The 19,418-nt window shown below is 39.5% G+C and overlaps 1 protein-coding gene across 5 annotated transcripts in view; it reads right to left on the bottom strand.

Moving 5' to 3' along the window:
• kdm3b (lysine (K)-specific demethylase 3B) overlaps positions 1–19,090 on the bottom strand; it is a 33,621-nt gene extending 14,531 nt beyond the window's left edge. For 3 of the 5 annotated variants that reach the window (XM_081382606.1, XM_081382607.1, XM_081382609.1), the window contains exons 1-20: positions 18,672–19,090; positions 17,158–17,331; positions 16,445–16,558; positions 16,220–16,325; positions 15,295–15,419; positions 15,096–15,164; positions 13,649–14,374; positions 10,113–11,340; positions 6,728–6,935; positions 6,426–6,640; positions 5,155–5,307; positions 4,944–5,048; positions 4,711–4,838; positions 4,348–4,612; positions 3,268–3,515; positions 2,896–3,171; positions 2,635–2,806; positions 1,507–1,597; positions 1,264–1,394; positions 1,055–1,174 (exon numbers count right to left, since the gene is read on the bottom strand). In XM_081382606.1, coding sequence (XP_081238732.1) covers positions 1,055–1,174; positions 1,264–1,394; positions 1,507–1,597; positions 2,635–2,806; positions 2,896–3,171; positions 3,268–3,515; positions 4,348–4,612; positions 4,711–4,838; positions 4,944–5,048; positions 5,155–5,307; positions 6,426–6,640; positions 6,728–6,935; positions 10,113–11,340; positions 13,649–14,374; positions 15,096–15,164; positions 15,295–15,419; positions 16,220–16,325; positions 16,445–16,558; positions 17,158–17,331; positions 18,672–18,830 — 4,813 coding nt within the window. In that variant the 5' untranslated portion in view covers positions 18,831–19,090. The remainder of the gene's footprint in view (positions 1–1,054; positions 1,175–1,263; positions 1,395–1,506; positions 1,598–2,634; positions 2,807–2,895; positions 3,172–3,267; positions 3,516–4,347; positions 4,613–4,710; positions 4,839–4,943; positions 5,049–5,154; positions 5,308–6,425; positions 6,641–6,727; positions 6,936–10,112; positions 11,341–13,648; positions 14,375–15,095; positions 15,165–15,294; positions 15,420–16,219; positions 16,326–16,444; positions 16,559–17,157; positions 17,332–18,671) is intronic. The other 2 variants (XM_081382608.1, XM_081382610.1) reach the window with 1 other exon arrangement.
• Positions 19,091–19,418: the final 328 nt, after the last annotated feature.

Below are 19,418 nucleotides of genomic sequence, written 5' to 3'. Positions count from 1 at the left end.
GGTTTGGATCAGGATGATAAAGTGCTACAATAGCTCATAATCTGCACAGATTTTACCATGAGAGACCTTGGTCAGAGCAGATGCTATATTTAATGACACCAACAAAAATGCAGCTATGAGGGAAAGACATTCAATATGTCGTACTGTTCATGAACGATACTGTACGCCTTTTTGCAAACATAGACGCATGTTGTCACCGAACATTTTAAACAACCTTCAACTGTTCTTCAAATTAAATACAGCTTCTACTCTTAATAAGGTCTGCCATGGTGGCCTCTAAGAAACTACCTCTTGAGGGAGGCTTGGGACTATTATTCACCAATTTAAAATATTGTAACAAAAAGTTAGGGTCTGAATACTTTTGCAAGGCACTGTCTATTTTGTTCTATTCAATTGCCATTTTTCCTATCTAAATATTTAATCTATGGGTAGATTCTCTAAGCTTATGCCTAAATGGACAGTTCACCTAAAAATGTAATTATTATAATCATTCCAAACCTTTCCTTATTCCACAGAACACAAAACAATTTGTTAGACGGAATGACCAATTCAACATTCACTTTATGAGGAAAAAGTCGCAATGAAAGTGACATCAAATTCTGCCTCTCCTTTCGTATTTCGTCAAACGGGTTCAGCACAACATGAGGGTGGTAAACAAATGACAATTTTCATTTTTAGTTAAACTAACCCTTTTAGGACAGGACGTGTTTTCAGGGAAATTAAACAGCTTGTGAACACGGTGTGGATTTTAAATTTTTGGTATTTCACTGAAAGTTTGAAACCATTATTGGTGATAACATTTGCAAATAAGACCAAATATAAATAAAAAACTTGATTTAATTTTTTTTTTTTTTACCTTGAGCTAATTACAAGGGGTTTTCGTTTTTTGGCAAGAATAATAGATTACAAAATTACTCAAAATACCCATCCTTATACAGTACAGGAACAGACAACAAATCTGGGAGATACAAACTAAAATATTACAATATTATTTAGCAATATAAGTGAAAAGAAACAATTAGCAATAGAAATGTTATAAAAGCTTAATGCTTACCCTTTTCTTGTTCACTTTCTCCTTCTGGGACACCCACATACACCATTACGTTGACTGCATCGGATACGTCCAGATGCAGGTTAGTGGTGCCAACCTTCCTGTCTTCTGTGGAGATCAGACCTGAGAGAGACACGGCGAAGGAAAGAGGTTAACAAAATGCCAATGTAATCCTCTTGAGTACTTGAGTGTTTTTAATGAAGATCCCTTACCATAGGCATTGTACATTTTAGGGCCCAGATCTGGCCGAACGAAGAAGTTTGGAAGACGAGAAGCCAGGTTGAGACGGCCGTCTCTCTTTGTGTACTCTGGCAGAGGAAGGTTGTCCATGAGATCATCAAACCTGCAAGAACATAAATAAGCCAAATCATAAAAACTGCTAAACACACTGGCTGCTCTTAGTTAGATATATCACAGATGAAGATACAAAGAACATATGACATCAGAAAACCTACCGAGTGGGCATCATGTCTCTGAAATCTTCTCCAGGAGGCCAGTCTTTGAGTTTTAGTACCATAGGTTGGCCATCTCCACCTTGTAACCGTTCTAGAAAAGAGAATATAATAGACCTCCAGGTTAAAGTGGATTTATGGTTAACTGGTGACCACAAAATACACTGAACAAAATTATAAACGGAACACTTTTGTTTTTGCCCCATTTTTCATGAGCTGAACTCAAAGATTTAAGACTTTTTCTATGTACACAAAAGGCCTATTTCTCTCAAATATTGTTCACAAATCTGTCTAAATATGTGTTAGTGAGCAGTTCTCCTTTGCAGAGATCATCCATCCACCTCACAGGTGTGGCATATCAAGATGCTGATTAGACAGCATGATTATTGCACAGGTGTGCCTTAGGCTGGCCACAATAAAAGGTAAGATAAAAGGTAACAAAAAAAATCTAAAAATGACCAGTTTTACTGTATTGGGGGGTCCATACATCAAATGTGAGCATTTGCCCACTCAAGTCGGTTACGACGACCTGCAGTCAGGTCGAGACCCCGATGAGGACAACGAGCGCCTTTGGAGAAATTGACATTCAATTCACGGGCAACAGCTCTGGTGGACATTCCTGCAGTCAGCATGCCAATTGCACGCTCCCTCAAAACTTGCGACATCTGTGGCATTGTGCTGTGTGATAAAACTGCACATTTTAGAGCGGCCTTTTATTGTGGCCAGCCTAAGGCACACCTGTGCAATAATCGTGCTGTCTAATCAGCATCTTGATATGCCACACCTGTGAGGTGGATGGATGATCTCGGCAAAGGAGAATGGCTCACTAACACAGATTAAGACAAATTTGTGAACAGTATTTGAGAGAAATAGGCCTTTTGTGAACATAGAAAAAGTCTTAGATCTTTGAGTTCAGCTCATGAAAAATGGGGGCAAAAACAAAAGTGTTACGTTTATAATTTTGTTCAGTGTAGTTAAGGATGTTAGGGATCATAGTTAGGGATGTTAACAATTATTCAACAATAAATTAAACTGTTGTTAATAATTTAAAAAAACAAGCCAAATTTGAGCATACAGTCCAATCTTGCTCAGAATTTTCAAGTCTAAAGATGTTAAAGCGTCTGTACTCACTGGAAATAACCTGGAAGCCATCCCAAAAGTCTCGGACTTTGACATCAGATATGATGGCGCAGTTCCTACAGTTGACCAGGTCTACATCCTGGTCTCCAAACTCCTGGCTGAAAGCCTCAGGCTTCCATAAGTTACCCTTCAGCTTCCTGTGTATGCCCGAGACCAGCACAGGCTTAAAAAAAAAATAAAAAAAGTGTTATTAGCATCAGTGGAACACAACTGATGAAACAAAAGTTCTTCCATTTGACTGTCACTGCTCACCTGTCCTTGTTTCCAGCACTCTCTGAAGATCTTCCAGTTGTTGCTGTTGCTGGGGTCCTGTAGGCAGAGTAAACGGCCATCACACAGCCAGGAGTGGGAGGTGTGGGGGTCGAGTACGCTGAGGCCCATCATCCCCTCTCTGCGAGGAACAGTCCCAGACTCGCTGCCTTCTGCTGACCCCGACACACGCCGACCCTCTGCCTTCTTTGTCTCTACTACTGATGCAATGATATGATCCAGGAAATTAGGAAGACCTCCCTTCATTTTATCAGCCTGCTAAGGAGGGAAAAAAAACAAAACTATGTTAATAAAAATCTCAAAAGTCTCAAAAAATAATGCAAGATAAATGCAAGTTAAAGCACTGTTACTTACACCAGCAGTGGAGAACACTGAAGGGAAGGGGACTCCTCCCTCTGTGGGACCTTGCGGGAGCTTTCCAGGGCCATAGTTCAGCAGATCTCGGAGGCTAGTACCCTCTGCTTTGGGTTGGGACGGGCCAGCACCCAGCAGCAGACTATTGAAGAGCTTGGGGTTGGACCCCGAGGGTTTGGGAATGGTACTGAAAGAGTCCAGGCCAAACGGAGTGCGAGGGTCACGACCCATCATGGAACGCAGAGACTCTGAAAAATGATAAAGCAAGAGGGAGAGCCTGAGCAAATGGTATCTGCACAGAGTCCTTGCAAAGATTCACCAAGAAGCTGCAAATTCAAGAGATTCATTCCTTTTATAAAGTATGTAACCAATCCATCAAATGTTATAATGTGGAAATTTAGTCACAAATTTATTCTTAAAAAGTTGGGGACAGCAAGGGGGAAAAAACAGTACTAAAGTCGAATAAAATGTAGATAAGAATATAATCATGCATAGTTTTGGATAGAAAGATGAATAGACTTATCAACTTAAAAAAAATAAAAATAACACTTTATAGTATTTTACTGTTACTTGAAACAAAATAGGCAGTACAGATCTACCCATATGATTTACCAATATGGATAATTTTTATATATGTTGAAGTGTCTGATAACCAGCGCACAACCAACATTTAACAGTTTTATTTGTGTTTTGCACAATGGTAACAAAACTATTAGACTACAAAAATAACATAAGGGGAACTAGCTCACAAAATATTTTTAAAAGAAAGCTAAAAACTTACTTTAGCTTTTAACTAAAATAAATGTAAAATGAATTTACTAAAACTAAAATGACTTGCTTGAAATTCCTTCTGTATTCATTGACTTTTCACCTCATTTTTGCATTCTTTTATTATTCATACATTTTCATTTCCATCTTTTGTTATGCATTAAATAAGTACTAATTTCATCTTTTTTCATATTATTATACATATAATTACTGTAATAAGTACATAGTATGTACATGGTGAGTAGGACTGTAAAATAAAGTGCTACCCGCAGTTGAGAACCACTGTTATAAAGTACCTCCACATTGTCTCACCTTTAGGCTCCTTTTGCGTGGCCAGGTCAGCCAGCCAGTGCAGGGCTGAGGAACTGGCCTTGCTATCTTTAGCGGCTGGTGTCGGGGCAGCAGGAGGGCTAGACGCGCTGCTGTTTGTCCCACTCGTGCTTGATGTTGTGTCAGCACTGCCCGCCTCTTCAACGGGTTCTGTTTTGACCACTACACCTGCTGCAGATTCCCCATTGGGACGGGTTGTGGCTGAAGTGGTGCTGGCTCCATTCCCCGAAGTGTGAGCTGTACTCGACTGCACCAATTAAGAGATAAAAGATGAGATATTGAGACTAAATATTGCACAAACATATCATGGTTTTTCTTTCTAAAGGTATCAAAAAGAAAACTTGCCTGTGAAAGGCCATTTGGAGCACTGGGCCGCACCAAGGGTTTATTATGTCGACTAATGCAGGGACAGTTCGCTTTGATCCCCCATTTACCTCTGGCTGAGTGTACCATGTCACCTATGCTGTACAAGGCTAAAGGGGTACAAGGAGAAAGTATAAATGTGCCCATGGCTCAAGTTACCGTGATTTCACTTCATTTTAAATCTACATCTATTTAATAGGAAAAAATGCACTAACCTGTGCCAGGTATAATTTGAGTGGGCATGAGGTTCTGTGGTTCGTGTGGCTGGCCTTTAGCACACTTCAGCCATGAGAACACCTCTTCATCAGGACTGTCGTCTACTGAAAGAGTGGAAGGAGGAGTCAGAGACATGCTGTAATAGATGTGCATGACACAAGATATCAAACAAAATGAGCATTTGGCTAGTCATTCTTGTTGCATGTCTACCTTCAGGTGGCCTGTTCTTGCGTAGCCGGTAGCAGTCAAGACAAACACCGAAGCCGCATTTGCGACACACCCAGTGGATGTTGAACAGTGTCGTTTCACACACATCGCACATTTCTCTCACTCCCCTCACAGCTCGCTTCCATGCCACTTTTTCTGCAAAATCACAGAGGATTATCAGATTTAATGCAAGTCTTTAATAGCTTTTCGTTTTTGTTGTTTTTTTATTTTAGTTTTGTTAATATTTTAGTTAACATTTAGAACAAGACAAATGTTATACTTTTTATTTTAGTTAAAATAACTTTTTTTGCATTGCATTGCTAGCTTTTATTTTAATAACAGTCTCAACTATTAAGTCCTTAAGTGCTCACACTAAAATAAGTGAGATTGAGGTCCTAAAAGGTGCTGCATAAACAAAAAATATTATTATTATATTAAGTTTATTGCTGATAAAACAACACATGGAAAAGTGTCTAAACCCCTTTACATTGGGCCTTGTTCATAAAACTTGAGTAGATTGTGTAATAAGAGATTTTTTATGAATAATTTGTTCTGCTTATATTCCATGAATGAAGACTGAAAAATCACAACAATGTTGGAAGATACATCATTTTTTTAAATTGCTCAGATAACAAGCAATTCATTCACGTGTCCACACTTTTTCCAAACTTTTAAATGTGTAATTTCTAGACCTAGAAAAGTCATGTAAATTAATAAAATCTTAAAGTTTCATGAACATTCGTTGGTTAAAAAAAAGGTGTGAAACGAAGAAAATTCCACTCTAACTGGAGTTTTGAAATTTATTTTCTTTTATACTAAAATATATTACTTTTTTTTTTTTATCTGATTTGAAGAGTTAGTTAAAGGGAAGTTAAAGGGATAGTTCACCCAATAATGAAAATTTTGTCATCATTTACTCACCTTCATGTTGTGCCAAACCTGTATGAGTTTCTTTCTTCTGTTGAACACGAAATGAGACATTTTGAAGAATGTTGCTAATCAAACAGTTTCTGGTCCCCATTGACTTCCATAGTAGGAAAAAAAAAAATCAGTCAATGGGGACCAGAAACCAACATTTTTCAAAATATCTTCTTTTATGCTTAACAGAAAAAAGAAACTCATTCAGGTTTGCAACGACATGAGGGTGAGTAAATGATGACAGAACTTTTTAATTTTTGGGTGAACAATCCCTTTAAGATATGTGGAAATAGTGTTTGGTTTTATGTCATACTTTGTTATGATTTATTCAGATTATAAGTTACACAGTTACTTACGATGGGGCTCTACCATCATCATAGCCTCTTTCTCTGACATGACCAATTGGCAAAACTGGTCACCCACGTTTGCTAAAATATATTTGGACGTGTCCAGGTCAAGTCCTTCATGTACCGCGAGGGAGGGCAGCCACAGCCCCATTGCCATGCTGTCACTCTGCTGTGGGCTCAGGAAACCTTCCACACGAAGGATTCCCTTCTTAGTGAAAGCCAGCCTGTTACAACACAAGTCAAGATGTCAGAGTCATACCTTAGACAAGAGTTAAGCAAGTCATACCAAAAGTTGTCTGAATCTTATTCACCTGCGAAAGTGGAAGAATCGGCAGGCCACGTTTGGGTCATCATCATCCGAGTCCTGCTCGCGGGATTTCCGGTAGCGCTCCAGACGGCACTCGCGGCATTTGTGCAGGTGGGGAGCCACGTTAATGCAAGAGCCGTCTTGCAGGAAGGACTCTCCGGACTGCTTCAAGCGCCGAACCTTACTCTGGTCCTTCAACACGGACTGTCCCACTAGATAAATGTTCACACATGGACTCAAAATCAGGTGACCGTGAATGCTGACTGATCTATCAAAATTAACTACTGATTGGCGGCCGACCGGTGTGGATTTTTTGATGGCGATGAGGCTGATATCTTAGAAAGCAAGCTGGCCGATGGACAGAACTGTTAAACAAAGACAGTAAACTAATGAATAGTTCTGCAGGGATGACATTTTTGTAGGCCAAAACCCAGTCAAGTTTATATCACGGTTCTATCATAATGAAGTCAATGGGTTTTTGGTTAAATGCCTGAAATAAGGTCCATGGTGAAAACAAGCTCAAGGGTCAATCCATGTCAAATCAACTACATTTCGGAAACTTCCCAGGCTCAAATTTAAATCAAAGAAAGATAGACAAACAAAAATAGTGATGCAAGCCAAAATATTAAATATGATGTATATTTACTGAGTAATCCACTATTTTGTAGAGGGGGATCAAAAAGACCATTTTCACATGAGATTTTGTGCCAAATTACAGGGGGTAAAAAATGACTTTAGAAAGATGGCAGCATCATTATTTTGTTTTTTTACACAGAGATTGGTAGGTTTATTAGTTAAATCTGTTTACTTTAGCAATCTTTGTTGCATTATATGCCTACAGTGACAGTTCAAAAATGGGAAAAGCACTTTTTTGACTCAAGTTTGCATGCCTGTAACTCAAGAAGTATTAAAGATATCTTAATATTCTTTTATATTTTGGTTTTTAACAAACATTTATTTAGGTATCTTAATTTTAAAGGCCTGGTATGGCTCAATCCCAGAGATACGGAGATTTTAATGCAACTCAAGGAGTAAATTGTACACATTTTCAGAGGTCCAAAACTAAATGTGGGTCACTTCGCATACTTCTTTCTTTTTCAGAGGAATATTTGAACAACAAATAATGCTGAAACTAGAAATGCATCTCGATTTTTTCCTAACACAATTGCATAGAATGAGTGCCTGAGTCTGGCCATTAATATTATTTTTCCCAAGTTTGCGTGCCTGTCACTCAAATTCAAATGGTTTACAAAACTCTACAAAACAGTGAATAACACAGTAAAATATAATCATGAGATTTAATATTTTGGCTTTCTATATTTATACATTTCTTTCACCAGATAAAAAAAGATGGTTGAGTTGACGTTATTTTCTCGTTTCATACTGCAACATAAAATGCATCAGTAATAGCCGCTTGTGATTTTTTTTTTTTTTTTTACTTTTATTTGACTTGAAAACTGCTAACAATTGGCTAAACGGGACTACAGAAGTTTATGGTGACATTAAACATCATCAGCCGAACAGGTAAACTCATCTACGCACTAGTCCGCTTTCACAGCCTCAATGTGCTTATAATCAAACTAGGGATGTCAACGATTAATCGACGATCGATTAATTGTCGATAATACATTTAATCGATAGAACTTATCGATCATCGATTAAGCAGGTCTTCATGCGCGTGCGCGGCGCGCTGCTCAACCGCGAAACATGTAAAAGCGAGCGCGCCGGAGTTATGTTTGGGACCATTTTACACCTCCATCATCAATTCATCATGTAAGTTTGCGTGTGCATTCGCAGCCTTTTGTTTTGTTCAAATGTAAGTTGTAATACTGTTTATTTTGTGTATGCCTATCTATATCTGATTTATCTCATATTGGATGGATTTGGTTAAGAACTCTGTAGTAAAGCGTCAGCTTCAGCGCGCGCAGCTCAAACGGCAGTGCACGACTAATAATGACTATTGGGACTGTAATATTACATAACATTATAAAGAGAACAATATTGTAATAAAACATTGTGAATTATTTGGGTTTAGTTGCCGTGTCGAGTTGCTCCAGGAAGAGCGCGTCCACAACATGAGTAGTTCTGAATGAATGGCACGTAACTTAGTTCAAGTTCACTTGTGCATGAATTTGCGTCATTTTGTGCAGATATAATTTGTAATATTATGTTTATTTTAAATATATCTGATTAATCTCATATAGGATGCGTTTCTTTTAGATAAATAACGTGCTAGCAAAGTGCTCCAGTTTAACGATAGCAGATTCATTCAGCGCGTGCAGTTGTTCCAGGAAGAGCGCGTCCACAACAGTCACACATTCTAGCGCATATGAGGCGGCGTTGGTGACGCGTTGTGTTAGTAGTTATATTTGATTATTAAATAATGAATTTAATTATCAATCACATCGAAACATTTTACAATCCTAGCCCTTTATTTATATTTAAAACCATTCTAATTGATTTGGTGAGGAACATTAGCATTTGCAGACCCTGTCATGCTGTTGGCCATAGCCACTGCAGTAGACGCATATCGCAGTATTAAGGCTAACGATTAATCGATTAATTGATCGTTAATTTAAACGACGATCGATCATGGGAATTTGTGAAAATTGACATCCCTAAATCAAACTATTCTAACTCAATCTTTGGGAAAATGTTCTTTAATAAAGAGTTGTCAGAAGCTTGGTGATGGCGATGTTGAAGTCATGCAATGGTGGAGTAGTTTTAGCTTTTTACTTCTGCCGATAGTTTTTAGGCTGTATAATTCATAACATTTGTGTTAATTTGTGAAGATTATCATAATGAACAAATTGTGTAAGAAAGAATCATAAACTTTTGTCAGTCACAGAGCTTATTTTCTGCAATAATACAAAAGCCTAGGAACCAGGGTGATGCTAACTTACGGGTTAGCCAACAAAAATATGTCATCACTGCACCACTCTATGCAAAAATATAGACGCACAGGAGCTCCCACGCTCACACACTGATATCAGTTCTCAGAGCTGTCAAAATAAACATCTTGCTTCTGACATATCTCAGCCAAACTGAAACTGACTTATTGGCCAATGCCGATAATTAGTAAATGTCAAATATCGACCAATATACACATCGACCACTACTACGGATTGCATAAAAATGCTTAAAAAAGCATAAGGAATCAAAAGTGAGTTGAAAAGTTTCAACTGTTTTTGTCCATACAATGAAAGTCATTAAGGTCCAAAACAACACTGGAGCCCTTGACTTTTATTGTATCTTCCTTCATGTTTCACAGATTAGAGAAACTCATACAGGTTTGGAACAACATGAGGGGGAGTCAATGATGGCAGAATTAAAATTTTAGGGTGAACTAATTTATGAATCACACAGCATGCAGTAGTCAAGCATGTTACCTTTAAAGGGTTTGTTCCGCGGCCGGCTCTTAGGCGCAGGCAGGGTCTTATTCTTATCCTCATTGGCTGCAGGAACCCCAGGTTTCTGGCTCGAGTTGTCCTCCGCCTCGCTCAAATCAGACAGGTCACTGTTGCTACTGGACTCTGAATCCCTTTTGGTGGACTGACCGCGTTCCTCCAAGGAAAACTTGGTTTGGTCGAAGGGCATGGCGACACCTTGGCCTTCAGTGGAGAGTCGGGTTCCCGTACTGACATCTGAACCCTCTTTGCTTGCTTTGGGCGTTTGTTGTCCATCCTGTGCTACCGATGTGAATGACGGAGTGGTCATGAGAGCAGGAGCAGCGAACTGGGGAGTTAAGATTCCCTTAGGAGGTTCTGCCATGGTGAACAGATTTGGTTTGACCTCATTACCAGGAGGATCTTGACTAAGTGCACTGGTGCTGCCTGAAGGTGAAACAGCAGATGCGGACAGGGCAGATGACGACTTTGGAGTTGACAAGGAACTGAAAGGGCTGTGCGAAACAGCTCCACCATAAGCGAGAAATGGATTCGTCTCCTTCGACGCCTGTAGGAACAGGTTCTCGTGAGTTTCTGAAACCTTGTTGCCAGCAAGCAAACCGAAACCGCTGACTGGGCTCGAGCTGTTAACATTTCTAATCCCACCACTGGCACTTCCAAGTCCACTGGTTCCTAATCCCAAAGAGGGTTTCAGCACCTCCGCAGAGCTCGCAGCTTGACCAATGGCTGAGGGGAAAGTGGCTGGGAGTTTTCCGTGTGCCTCCACAACCGCTCCGAATGGCTTGTTCATCAGCCCATTGCCTGCAGGCTTGATATCAGGCACTTTTGGCTGCTCTTTCAGTGGTGCCAGGCCACTAGCAGGTGCTGAACCAAACAGTCCAGCGGATGCAGAAGCCACAACTGCCTTCCTGAAACCCTCGGAGGGAGCGGAAGGCTTGAACAGGCTAGGCGGCTCCTTGTTCAGGCACTCGGACAAGGATGTGAAGGCCTTTGACTGGCCTTGTGTGATACTCTGGTTCTGAGACATGCATTGAAAGAACAGGTTCTGTGAGGGATCAGCGTTCTGCCTCTGCGGTTCCCTCGCAGCTCCAAAGGGAAAGCCAAAAGGCTTGTCCTCCTGGGAAGAACCATTTGTCTGTGTGGGAACATCTCCAAACTCACTTGACTGTTTACCAAATACTGCAGCAGCTAGAGCAAGGGTCTTGGGTGTCTGGAATATAAATAAGCCAAATAAGTGACGGTCAAAGACTAATAAGAGTCCACAGAGAGAAAAGGACAAATCTTGTTAAAAACACCAGTGTTGATATTAACTAAAACTGACCCTCACGTCGTTCCAAACCCATAAGACTTTCGTTCATCTTCAGGACACAAATTAAAGGGGTGGTTTACTGCCTTTTTTCTTAGCTTGATTATGTTTATGGGCTGCAATATAACATGTCTTCGTGTTTCGTTTGTTAAAAAACGCCTTATTTTTCATAAATTTCACCTTTATTGTAAGCCGCTTCCTCCTCTGTCATTTGAACGACCGGTTGACTTCCTGATTCTATGAAACCACTCCCTCAGAAAGAGGCAATGAGCTCAGATTGGTTAGTTCGGCCGGTGTGTTGTAATTGGCTAAACTGCGTCCGGAATCTTCACGCCCATTACCTTTACGGGCGACAGTTGCATGTGCTCCGGACCCGGTCAAATGTAATGGTGTCAATATTGCCTCATCAGTTTGAGCCAGAATCAGACCCAGAGAGCGGTGATGAAGAGAGTCAAGCAGAACCTCCGCAAACACGGCTCTTACTAAACGTTTCTGAATGGTAATTTTTTTTAATTATTATTATTTTCTCAAAGAATTCCCATACGCTGTTACTTGAAAATGCTACTGCTGTTTGTTAGCTTTTGAGATACGCTTTCCCCCTGATTAAACATTTAATATAACTGAATACATGACTGAGTAATACCGTTTTTTAAAGATATTGTTTTATTGATAGAATGAACAACCGTTTAACTATTCACAACACTTACCGGTAGTTTACTCAGTTTGTCGTTTTCTTTAGGTGTACATGTGATAACAGCAGCTGAAGTTCGCTGTTGCGATAATTTTTTGAAGTTTGTACACGTTTCTTATACACACAAAATAACATCGAACTAACTAGCTACTATAACCAAACAGCTTTGGCATTGGTTTGCGTTCTTGATCAAATCAAAAAATTACGTCATAAAGTATACATGGAAAATACGTTTACAAAATTTGTACATATACAAATTCGGGTCCAAAATGTTTATACGCATCTGTCATATACTAAAGCCAGCGCTGGCATTTTTTTTACATCCTTGATAAAACTAAAACGTACGTCTTAAATTATACAGGCAAATACATTTAAAATGATTAAATCTTACTTGCAGGTTGTGGCCTCTGGTTTTAAAGCTGTAACTGCTTCATGTTGGAGTAATAGTTTCTTGTTGAATCCGACATTGAACTCGTGTAGATTCTGGAAGCTGTTTTCGGTAAAATGCGCAGCACAGAGAGCTAAACTACGATTGTAATTGTCAGGAACATAATCAAACTTAAATTTTAACCATTGTTGACGAACTACAGCGTCTGTAGGAAGCCTGAACACAGAAGACCTGACAGCTACAGCTCTCCACTATAACTCCTCCTCTTCGACAGCAGAACATGTTCCGGAGGGAGGGTTGATGTAAATGTATGGGTTAGTTACGTATAAAACCCGGGAAGTATCTCGTTGTAGTCCCATTCGAGTCGTTTTTGTAGGCATTAAACTTCCTGATTTTTAAAAGACAATATCTCTGCTTACGTTGAACTTTCAGCGCAGCAACTTTGCAGATACTGTTCATGCACCAACAGCAACATTACACAGTATTTAAAATGAAAAAAGTGAAATAGCAATCAACCACCCCTTTAAGTTATTTTTAATGAAAAGAGGTTTCTGTCCCTCCATTTCATTAAAAAGATCTTCTTTGTGTTCCAAAGAAGAATAAAAGTCTTATGGGTTTGGAACGAAATGAGGGTCAGTAATTAATGACTGAATTTTAAGTTTTGGGTAAACTATCCCTTTAATATGAGGAAAAAAAAAATATTTAAGTTATAAATGATGTCTTGGCAACTAACTGAAATAAGTTGAAGTTGAAGTAGTAAAATTACTAAAACTGAAAGAAATTAAACAGAAAAACAAAAATAAAATAGTTAAACAAAAACCAATAAAAATAACAAAAGCATATACTTATTAAAATATAAAAAAACAAAAGCTAATTTAAAATATTTATAACTACTATAAAATAATATAGAAATAACACTAATAAATATGGCAAAAAATATATATTTTATATTATATTATATTTTTATATCAATTAAAATTATATGTTGATTTCAAACTGAAGATGTTTTAAATATATTTTTCACCATAAAAAGTATTTCTTACAAATGTATATTAATTCATAATATTAACTTTTAATGAATTTTCTAATTAATTAATAGATCCAGAAGGAAAAAAACGAAGATCATTTCCTACCTGGCTTGCTTCTGGGGTTGATCCCCACATACTGGGCTTTAGGTTTGCGTCTCCAGGAACAGAGAGAGCCACACTTGAAGCATTGTCTTGGGAAGGTGACGAAATGGTCACAGGACCTGGAGACACCAGGGCAGCTGTTTTAGGATACCCTGAAAGGACACCTCCCTCCTCCCTCTCGGATGCTGGGAGTGTGGGAGATGACTTGGGGGCAGGGGCCCCGGGCACCAAACTGGGCATTTGCCCCAAAGAAGGAAAAGTGTTAGAAAAAGGCGATGGGGCAGGCTTCAATGGAGGTGGTGTTGGAGTGGACGCAGGAAGCACGGCTGACACTGAAGATATACGTTCTTGGTTTGGGACAAAACTGCCATTCTCCTTGACAAAACTTGTGCTCCTTATGTGGGAGTGATCCTGCTGAGAGGAATTGGTGTTGTTAGAGGAGTCTTGGTTTGGGAAAGCTACTGGACTACAGGTGCTCGACACCCTCCCACCTACGCCACCCCCTCCGTCTTTTCTCTCCACTACTACCTCTACCGGCATCTCTACACGTGTTACCATAGCCTCAGCGTCCTTGTTGGAGCCATTCCCATTCTGGCTGTCAGAGGCACCCTCCCCGGCTCCTTTGAAACGTTTGAGAGTAACGTCTTCATCTCCTTCAGATGCTGTCCGGCGCCGCCGACTGCCCTCACCTTTCCCACCATCACCCTCCTTCTTGCGTCTATCTTGGCTCTAAAAGAGATACGATTTGGTAGAATGACCCAGGCACAAGATCAATTACGAAGTTCATATAAATATATATATGTGAGTATATCCATTTAAATATATATAACTGTTCAAAGGTTTAAGGTCAGTAAGATTTTGTTAAATGTTTTTGAAAGAAATTCATGTTCACCAAGGCTACCTTTATTTTTAATATATTTAAAAATGTAATTTATTCCCATGTTTCAAGCATCATTACTTCACTCTTCAGTGTCACATGATCCTTCAGAAATCATTCTAATATGATGATTTGATGCTCTCAAGAAACATTTTTTATAATCATTAATGTTGAAAATAGTTGTGCTGCTTCATATTTTGTGGAAATTTTGTTTCAGGAATAGGTCAAAACATAATTTATTTGAAATAAAGATAATCATATATATATATATATATATATAAAATGTTTTACTGACACTTTTGATCAATTTTGATCTTACTGAGCCCAAACTTTTCTGAATTTAAATGATTGTGTAAATGCATAAAAAAACTGAATGCAATTCTGTTCTCAAAGACTCCTAAACAAGTATAATTTCCAACTATTATTGCTAATCTTTTAAATAATTTATTCGTAAATCAAATTTAAAATGTAATAAATTCTATCTGGTGCAAGTAAAAAATATATTACTAAAAACAAATCCGGTTTCTTTGTAACACTCTAATCGACACTAGCAGTGACAGAATTCTAACATACCTCATCTGATTGTTCCACAGCAAGCATCACATGAATAACCCGAGGATCGACCACTTGTGTCTCCTCACCCTGCAATGATAAACCATGATTGACACATTAAGCCACACACTAAAATCAGCTTCCATCTGCATCTACAGTACGCCATGAATCAGTCAGTGGTAACACCATTAGTTTCTAAACAGACAGCGCACTGACTTACCTGGTCCATGGTAATCTCCATAATGTGTGAAACAGGATCATGCTGAGATACGAGTCCCAGCGCCCAGGGCTCCCCAAACTCCGGCTGGTACACCTGTACTCTCCGACCCTGAATAGTGTAAGATCCTGCACAAGACAGAAAAGAAATAAAGCTTATATTATCAGCTTAAAGTGATAGATCACCCTAAAATAAAAATGCTGTGATCCTTAACTGACCCTCGTGTTGTTTTGTTCCTCTTTGAAACACAAATGGAGATTTTAGTCCCTCCATTGAAATTCCATTCACCCAAAACTCTGACGCTTCAAAACGTTCAGAAAGAGATCATGAAATAAATCCATATGCATCAAGCGGTTTAGTCCAAAGTCTTTTAAAGAGACTCAATCGCTTTATAGGATGAACAGATTGAATTTAGGCTTTTATTCACATAAACATTGGTCAGCAAACAATATTTACAGCATTTAATTTTGGTAAGCGGAAGCTCAAGCATGGTTGATGGATGAGCAAGAACCAAGTACGGTTGAACTTCTGTTTGTGTTCGCTGATCAATGTTTTTATGTGAATAAAAGCCGAAATTCGAGTCAGTCGAGTCTCTTCAGAAGACTTTGGACTAAATTGCTGGATGCATATGGATTTATTTTAAAAATCTCTTTATGAATGTTATGAAGCGTCAGAGTTTTGGGTGAATAGACTTTCAAAGGAGGGACAGAGATTTCATTACAAATATCTTCACTTGTGTTTCGAAGATGAACAGACGCCTCATGAGTTTGGAACAACACGAGGGTGATTACATGACAGAATTATAATTTTTGGGCGAACTAACCCTTTATATATTGCATGACTTGACTTCATTTCAGGCTTTGCACAGGTAAGTTTACTCATGCACGTTTATAGAGTTAGAGTTTATTTATAGGTAAATGCAACTGACCTTTGCGCAGGATCTCCTGCAGCTCAGAGTCACTGTGCCAACTGCTGATGGCAGCATGAAGCGCTGGCTGCTCTTGTAGCAGAGAGTGTCCAAAATCTTTTTCAGTCTGAAGAAATGAAGAAAATAATCTCTTTGATTGAGTTCTATTTCAACTTTTACAGTGCAAAAGTTCTGCATTAGTAAATTTAAAGTGATCAGAATGCTGATCTTATGATGGTCACCAACCTCAAACGGGTGCAGTGAATTCCCATTAGGGAGAAACGACAAAGTTCTTGGTCCAAAGAACTCGACAGGAGCCATGGATCCCAAACCCACACGGTCAACCAGCGATTTGAACACCTGAAGATTGAGACAAGAGACAACAAGTGGGTTCAGGAAACCAGTATGGGATGCACAAACGAGTGAATAAAAAAACATATCTTCACTCTTACAAGAGTTCCAATCTAAACAATTTCCAAAAGCTTTTTCTAATCAAATTATAACTACAACAAAAAGCAAAGATGACTGAATATATGGAGACAGCTCTCGACCTGTGTGAAGGTCAACGTGAAATCAAAATTGACAATTCTTGTTCTTTAACGGAATATTGCAGTATTTATTATAAATGCACATAATTATGCGATTTAAATTAATCCGTCCTCGTAATCTTTAATCAGAATAACTTCCCCTCCCTCTTGCAGCGACATCTCTTCTCTTCTCTGATGACGTGTTTACTGGCGCGAGGGCGGGACAACCTGTCACTCACATCAGATCCACCAATAGCAAACCACAACCATCCAATCAATTCCCCATGGACAACATCAAGTTTCGTCCTTCATATGTTCTTATTCGAGAAGCCGTTTCACTCGGATATACGTCACAATAGGGAAGAAAAGACTAGCGCAACTTCAATTTCATGCCGGCTTTAGAGCAGAATCCCAGTGTGCATCTGTACTCACCAAGGCTGGCCATTGAGAAGCAACCGCTGTTAGAACCGAGGGAAGGGAGAGGGAAGGGTCGCTGCAGTTGACCCAGACGATGCCACTCTCCACGAGAACCGCACGCACCTCGTCCCCGTACACCTGCACCCATGAGCGCTGCCGCCAAGGGCTCTTCTCAAATTCCACGAACACCTGCAATAAAGATGGGAGGTTGGCATCTTTGCAGAACACAGAAGTAAAACGCTGCACTCTACAAGTTTCAACGTGAACTGACGTGAATTCAACCTGAATTTCCATCTGTTGGGAATGAATATTATGTTAATTACATACCAAACTCCCAAACTGTTTTGTCCTATGTACCACAAGGCTCAGTACCCCTTCATCAGCACCAAACAAGAAAAATGCTCATTTTAACTCATATTTCAGCATTGTTAATATGATTAAAATGGCTATTATTAAACTATGGTGAGTGAAAAAGACTCACCAAGTAGTTTCCTTTCAAAAATGTATGACCGTCTTAATGAGTGAGCCATTGAGTCATTCATTCAAACGGCCAATTTATTTAAGAATAAGGAAGTTGTTTATGAAGGGGTCATTGAATCGTTGACTCAACCGATTCGTTTAAAACGCTGAATCATTCAGTATTGAATGTTGCTTAACTGTATCATGTTATAAATATAAAAATGACACATCTTGAATTTATCACATGTTAACCAAGTTTCGTTTTATAAATCAGCTAGAGAATCAGTTATTTTAGAACAGCATTCAGACGTTTCAAGGGCAAAAAGAGTAACATCAGCTAGTCTTCCGGATTCCAGTAAATAACAGATGGCAAAAAAAATTAGGGATTAAATCATACCAGTGCACAAGAAATAAAAAGCCTGCATGTGTCTCTACCATGTTTTTCATTGGTTCTGTACTTGTACTCCACACACTGACCATTAAACTGAATCTAATGAAATTTAATCCAGGACTAATGACTAACAAAAAAAAACTCAACTTATTTTAAATAAAGTTTTTGCCTGTGCGAATATAAATAGCTTATACTTCCCAAGTATTTATCCATTTATTCTAAACAGAAATAACCCATTTATAAAAGCTCATTCTCCTTATTACTACAAAGGCAGAGTGACATAAACAATGGCCCTTCCCTTTGTATTCATAGTGAGTATGTTTAATCGATTTGGCGTATGCATTTATCGTGCTGAATGCATTTTAAATCACAATGGGCCTAGTAAGCTAGTAAGCTGCCTAACCAGACAGCATCAGTGACTCCCAAAAACACAGGCGGCTCACTAGGATTTAAGCCAGCCCTTATATGCAGCTAGCTACTTAGCTAACTAGCACTCCATCACACACTTAAAGTCTATCTGCATATCTACTCTACCTTAATTCAGAATTAGATGCAACCTAGAGTCAGGTCACATTGTGTTACACTGTTTAACTGTCGAATGCACCAGAGTTGATTCGCATGGGCAGGTTTTGTTTAATGTTTTGACGGGGTGGTGTTGTTGTTGTTGTGTCGGTCTCACCTCCACCCCCGGGCTCGCCAGCCCGATCAGACTGACCGCCCTTACGGTGCCGCGGAGCCAGGCCGACGGATCCGTCCCGACGCCCGCGGCAGACGCGGAGCTCCCGTCATTGAGCAGCAGCAGCAGCCGCTTCCCGATCAAACCGAGCGAATCCCCCATATCACAACCACCATGAAGAGAGCGACTTCCTCTGGAGCTCCGCTAAAATCCGCGATCTATCGTGCCTCAACTAAACCCGTCAGTTACTAAAGCCACATATGAATGACTGCAGCCTGTGCGCGCGGGATTTGCATCGGCAAGCTGAGACGACTGATAACGCGCTTTACTGGGAAAGAAGGTGTTATTGTTCGAGCTTCAGCCCCTTGTCCTCATCCGCCATTTAGCTGTGCAGTGATCAAACGCACCCCTCGTACTGCTGCGGGACTGCGCTTCACGGGCTACCCGAGAAATAGAGCAGCGCCCCCTGCTGGACACTGTACGCGCCATACACAGTGAACGCGCATCTCTGGAGGTCTGTATGGGAGGGTCACGCCAAATTATCGCGAGAATTCAGCTGCGCTTATTTGGACTTGAAGTCGCGCAGCAACGAGATGAAGCGTCCGCTTTATAGACCAACTTATTGACAATTATTGACACTTTCCCCATTTTCTTTTTGTTTTTTAAATTGTAAAAAAAAAAATTTCACGACTAATGCTATTCCCAGTGGCATGTTAAACCTAACCTAACCAAATCTTTTACAAATGATAG

The sequence above is a fragment of the Scardinius erythrophthalmus genome, assembly GCF_964197995.2.
Source record: "Scardinius erythrophthalmus genome assembly, chromosome: 13".
NCBI classification, from domain to species: Eukaryota; Metazoa; Chordata; class Actinopteri; order Cypriniformes; family Leuciscidae; genus Scardinius; species Scardinius erythrophthalmus.
Note: the sequence above shows the minus strand (reverse complement) of the source record. Positions and strands in the feature narration are given on the sequence as shown.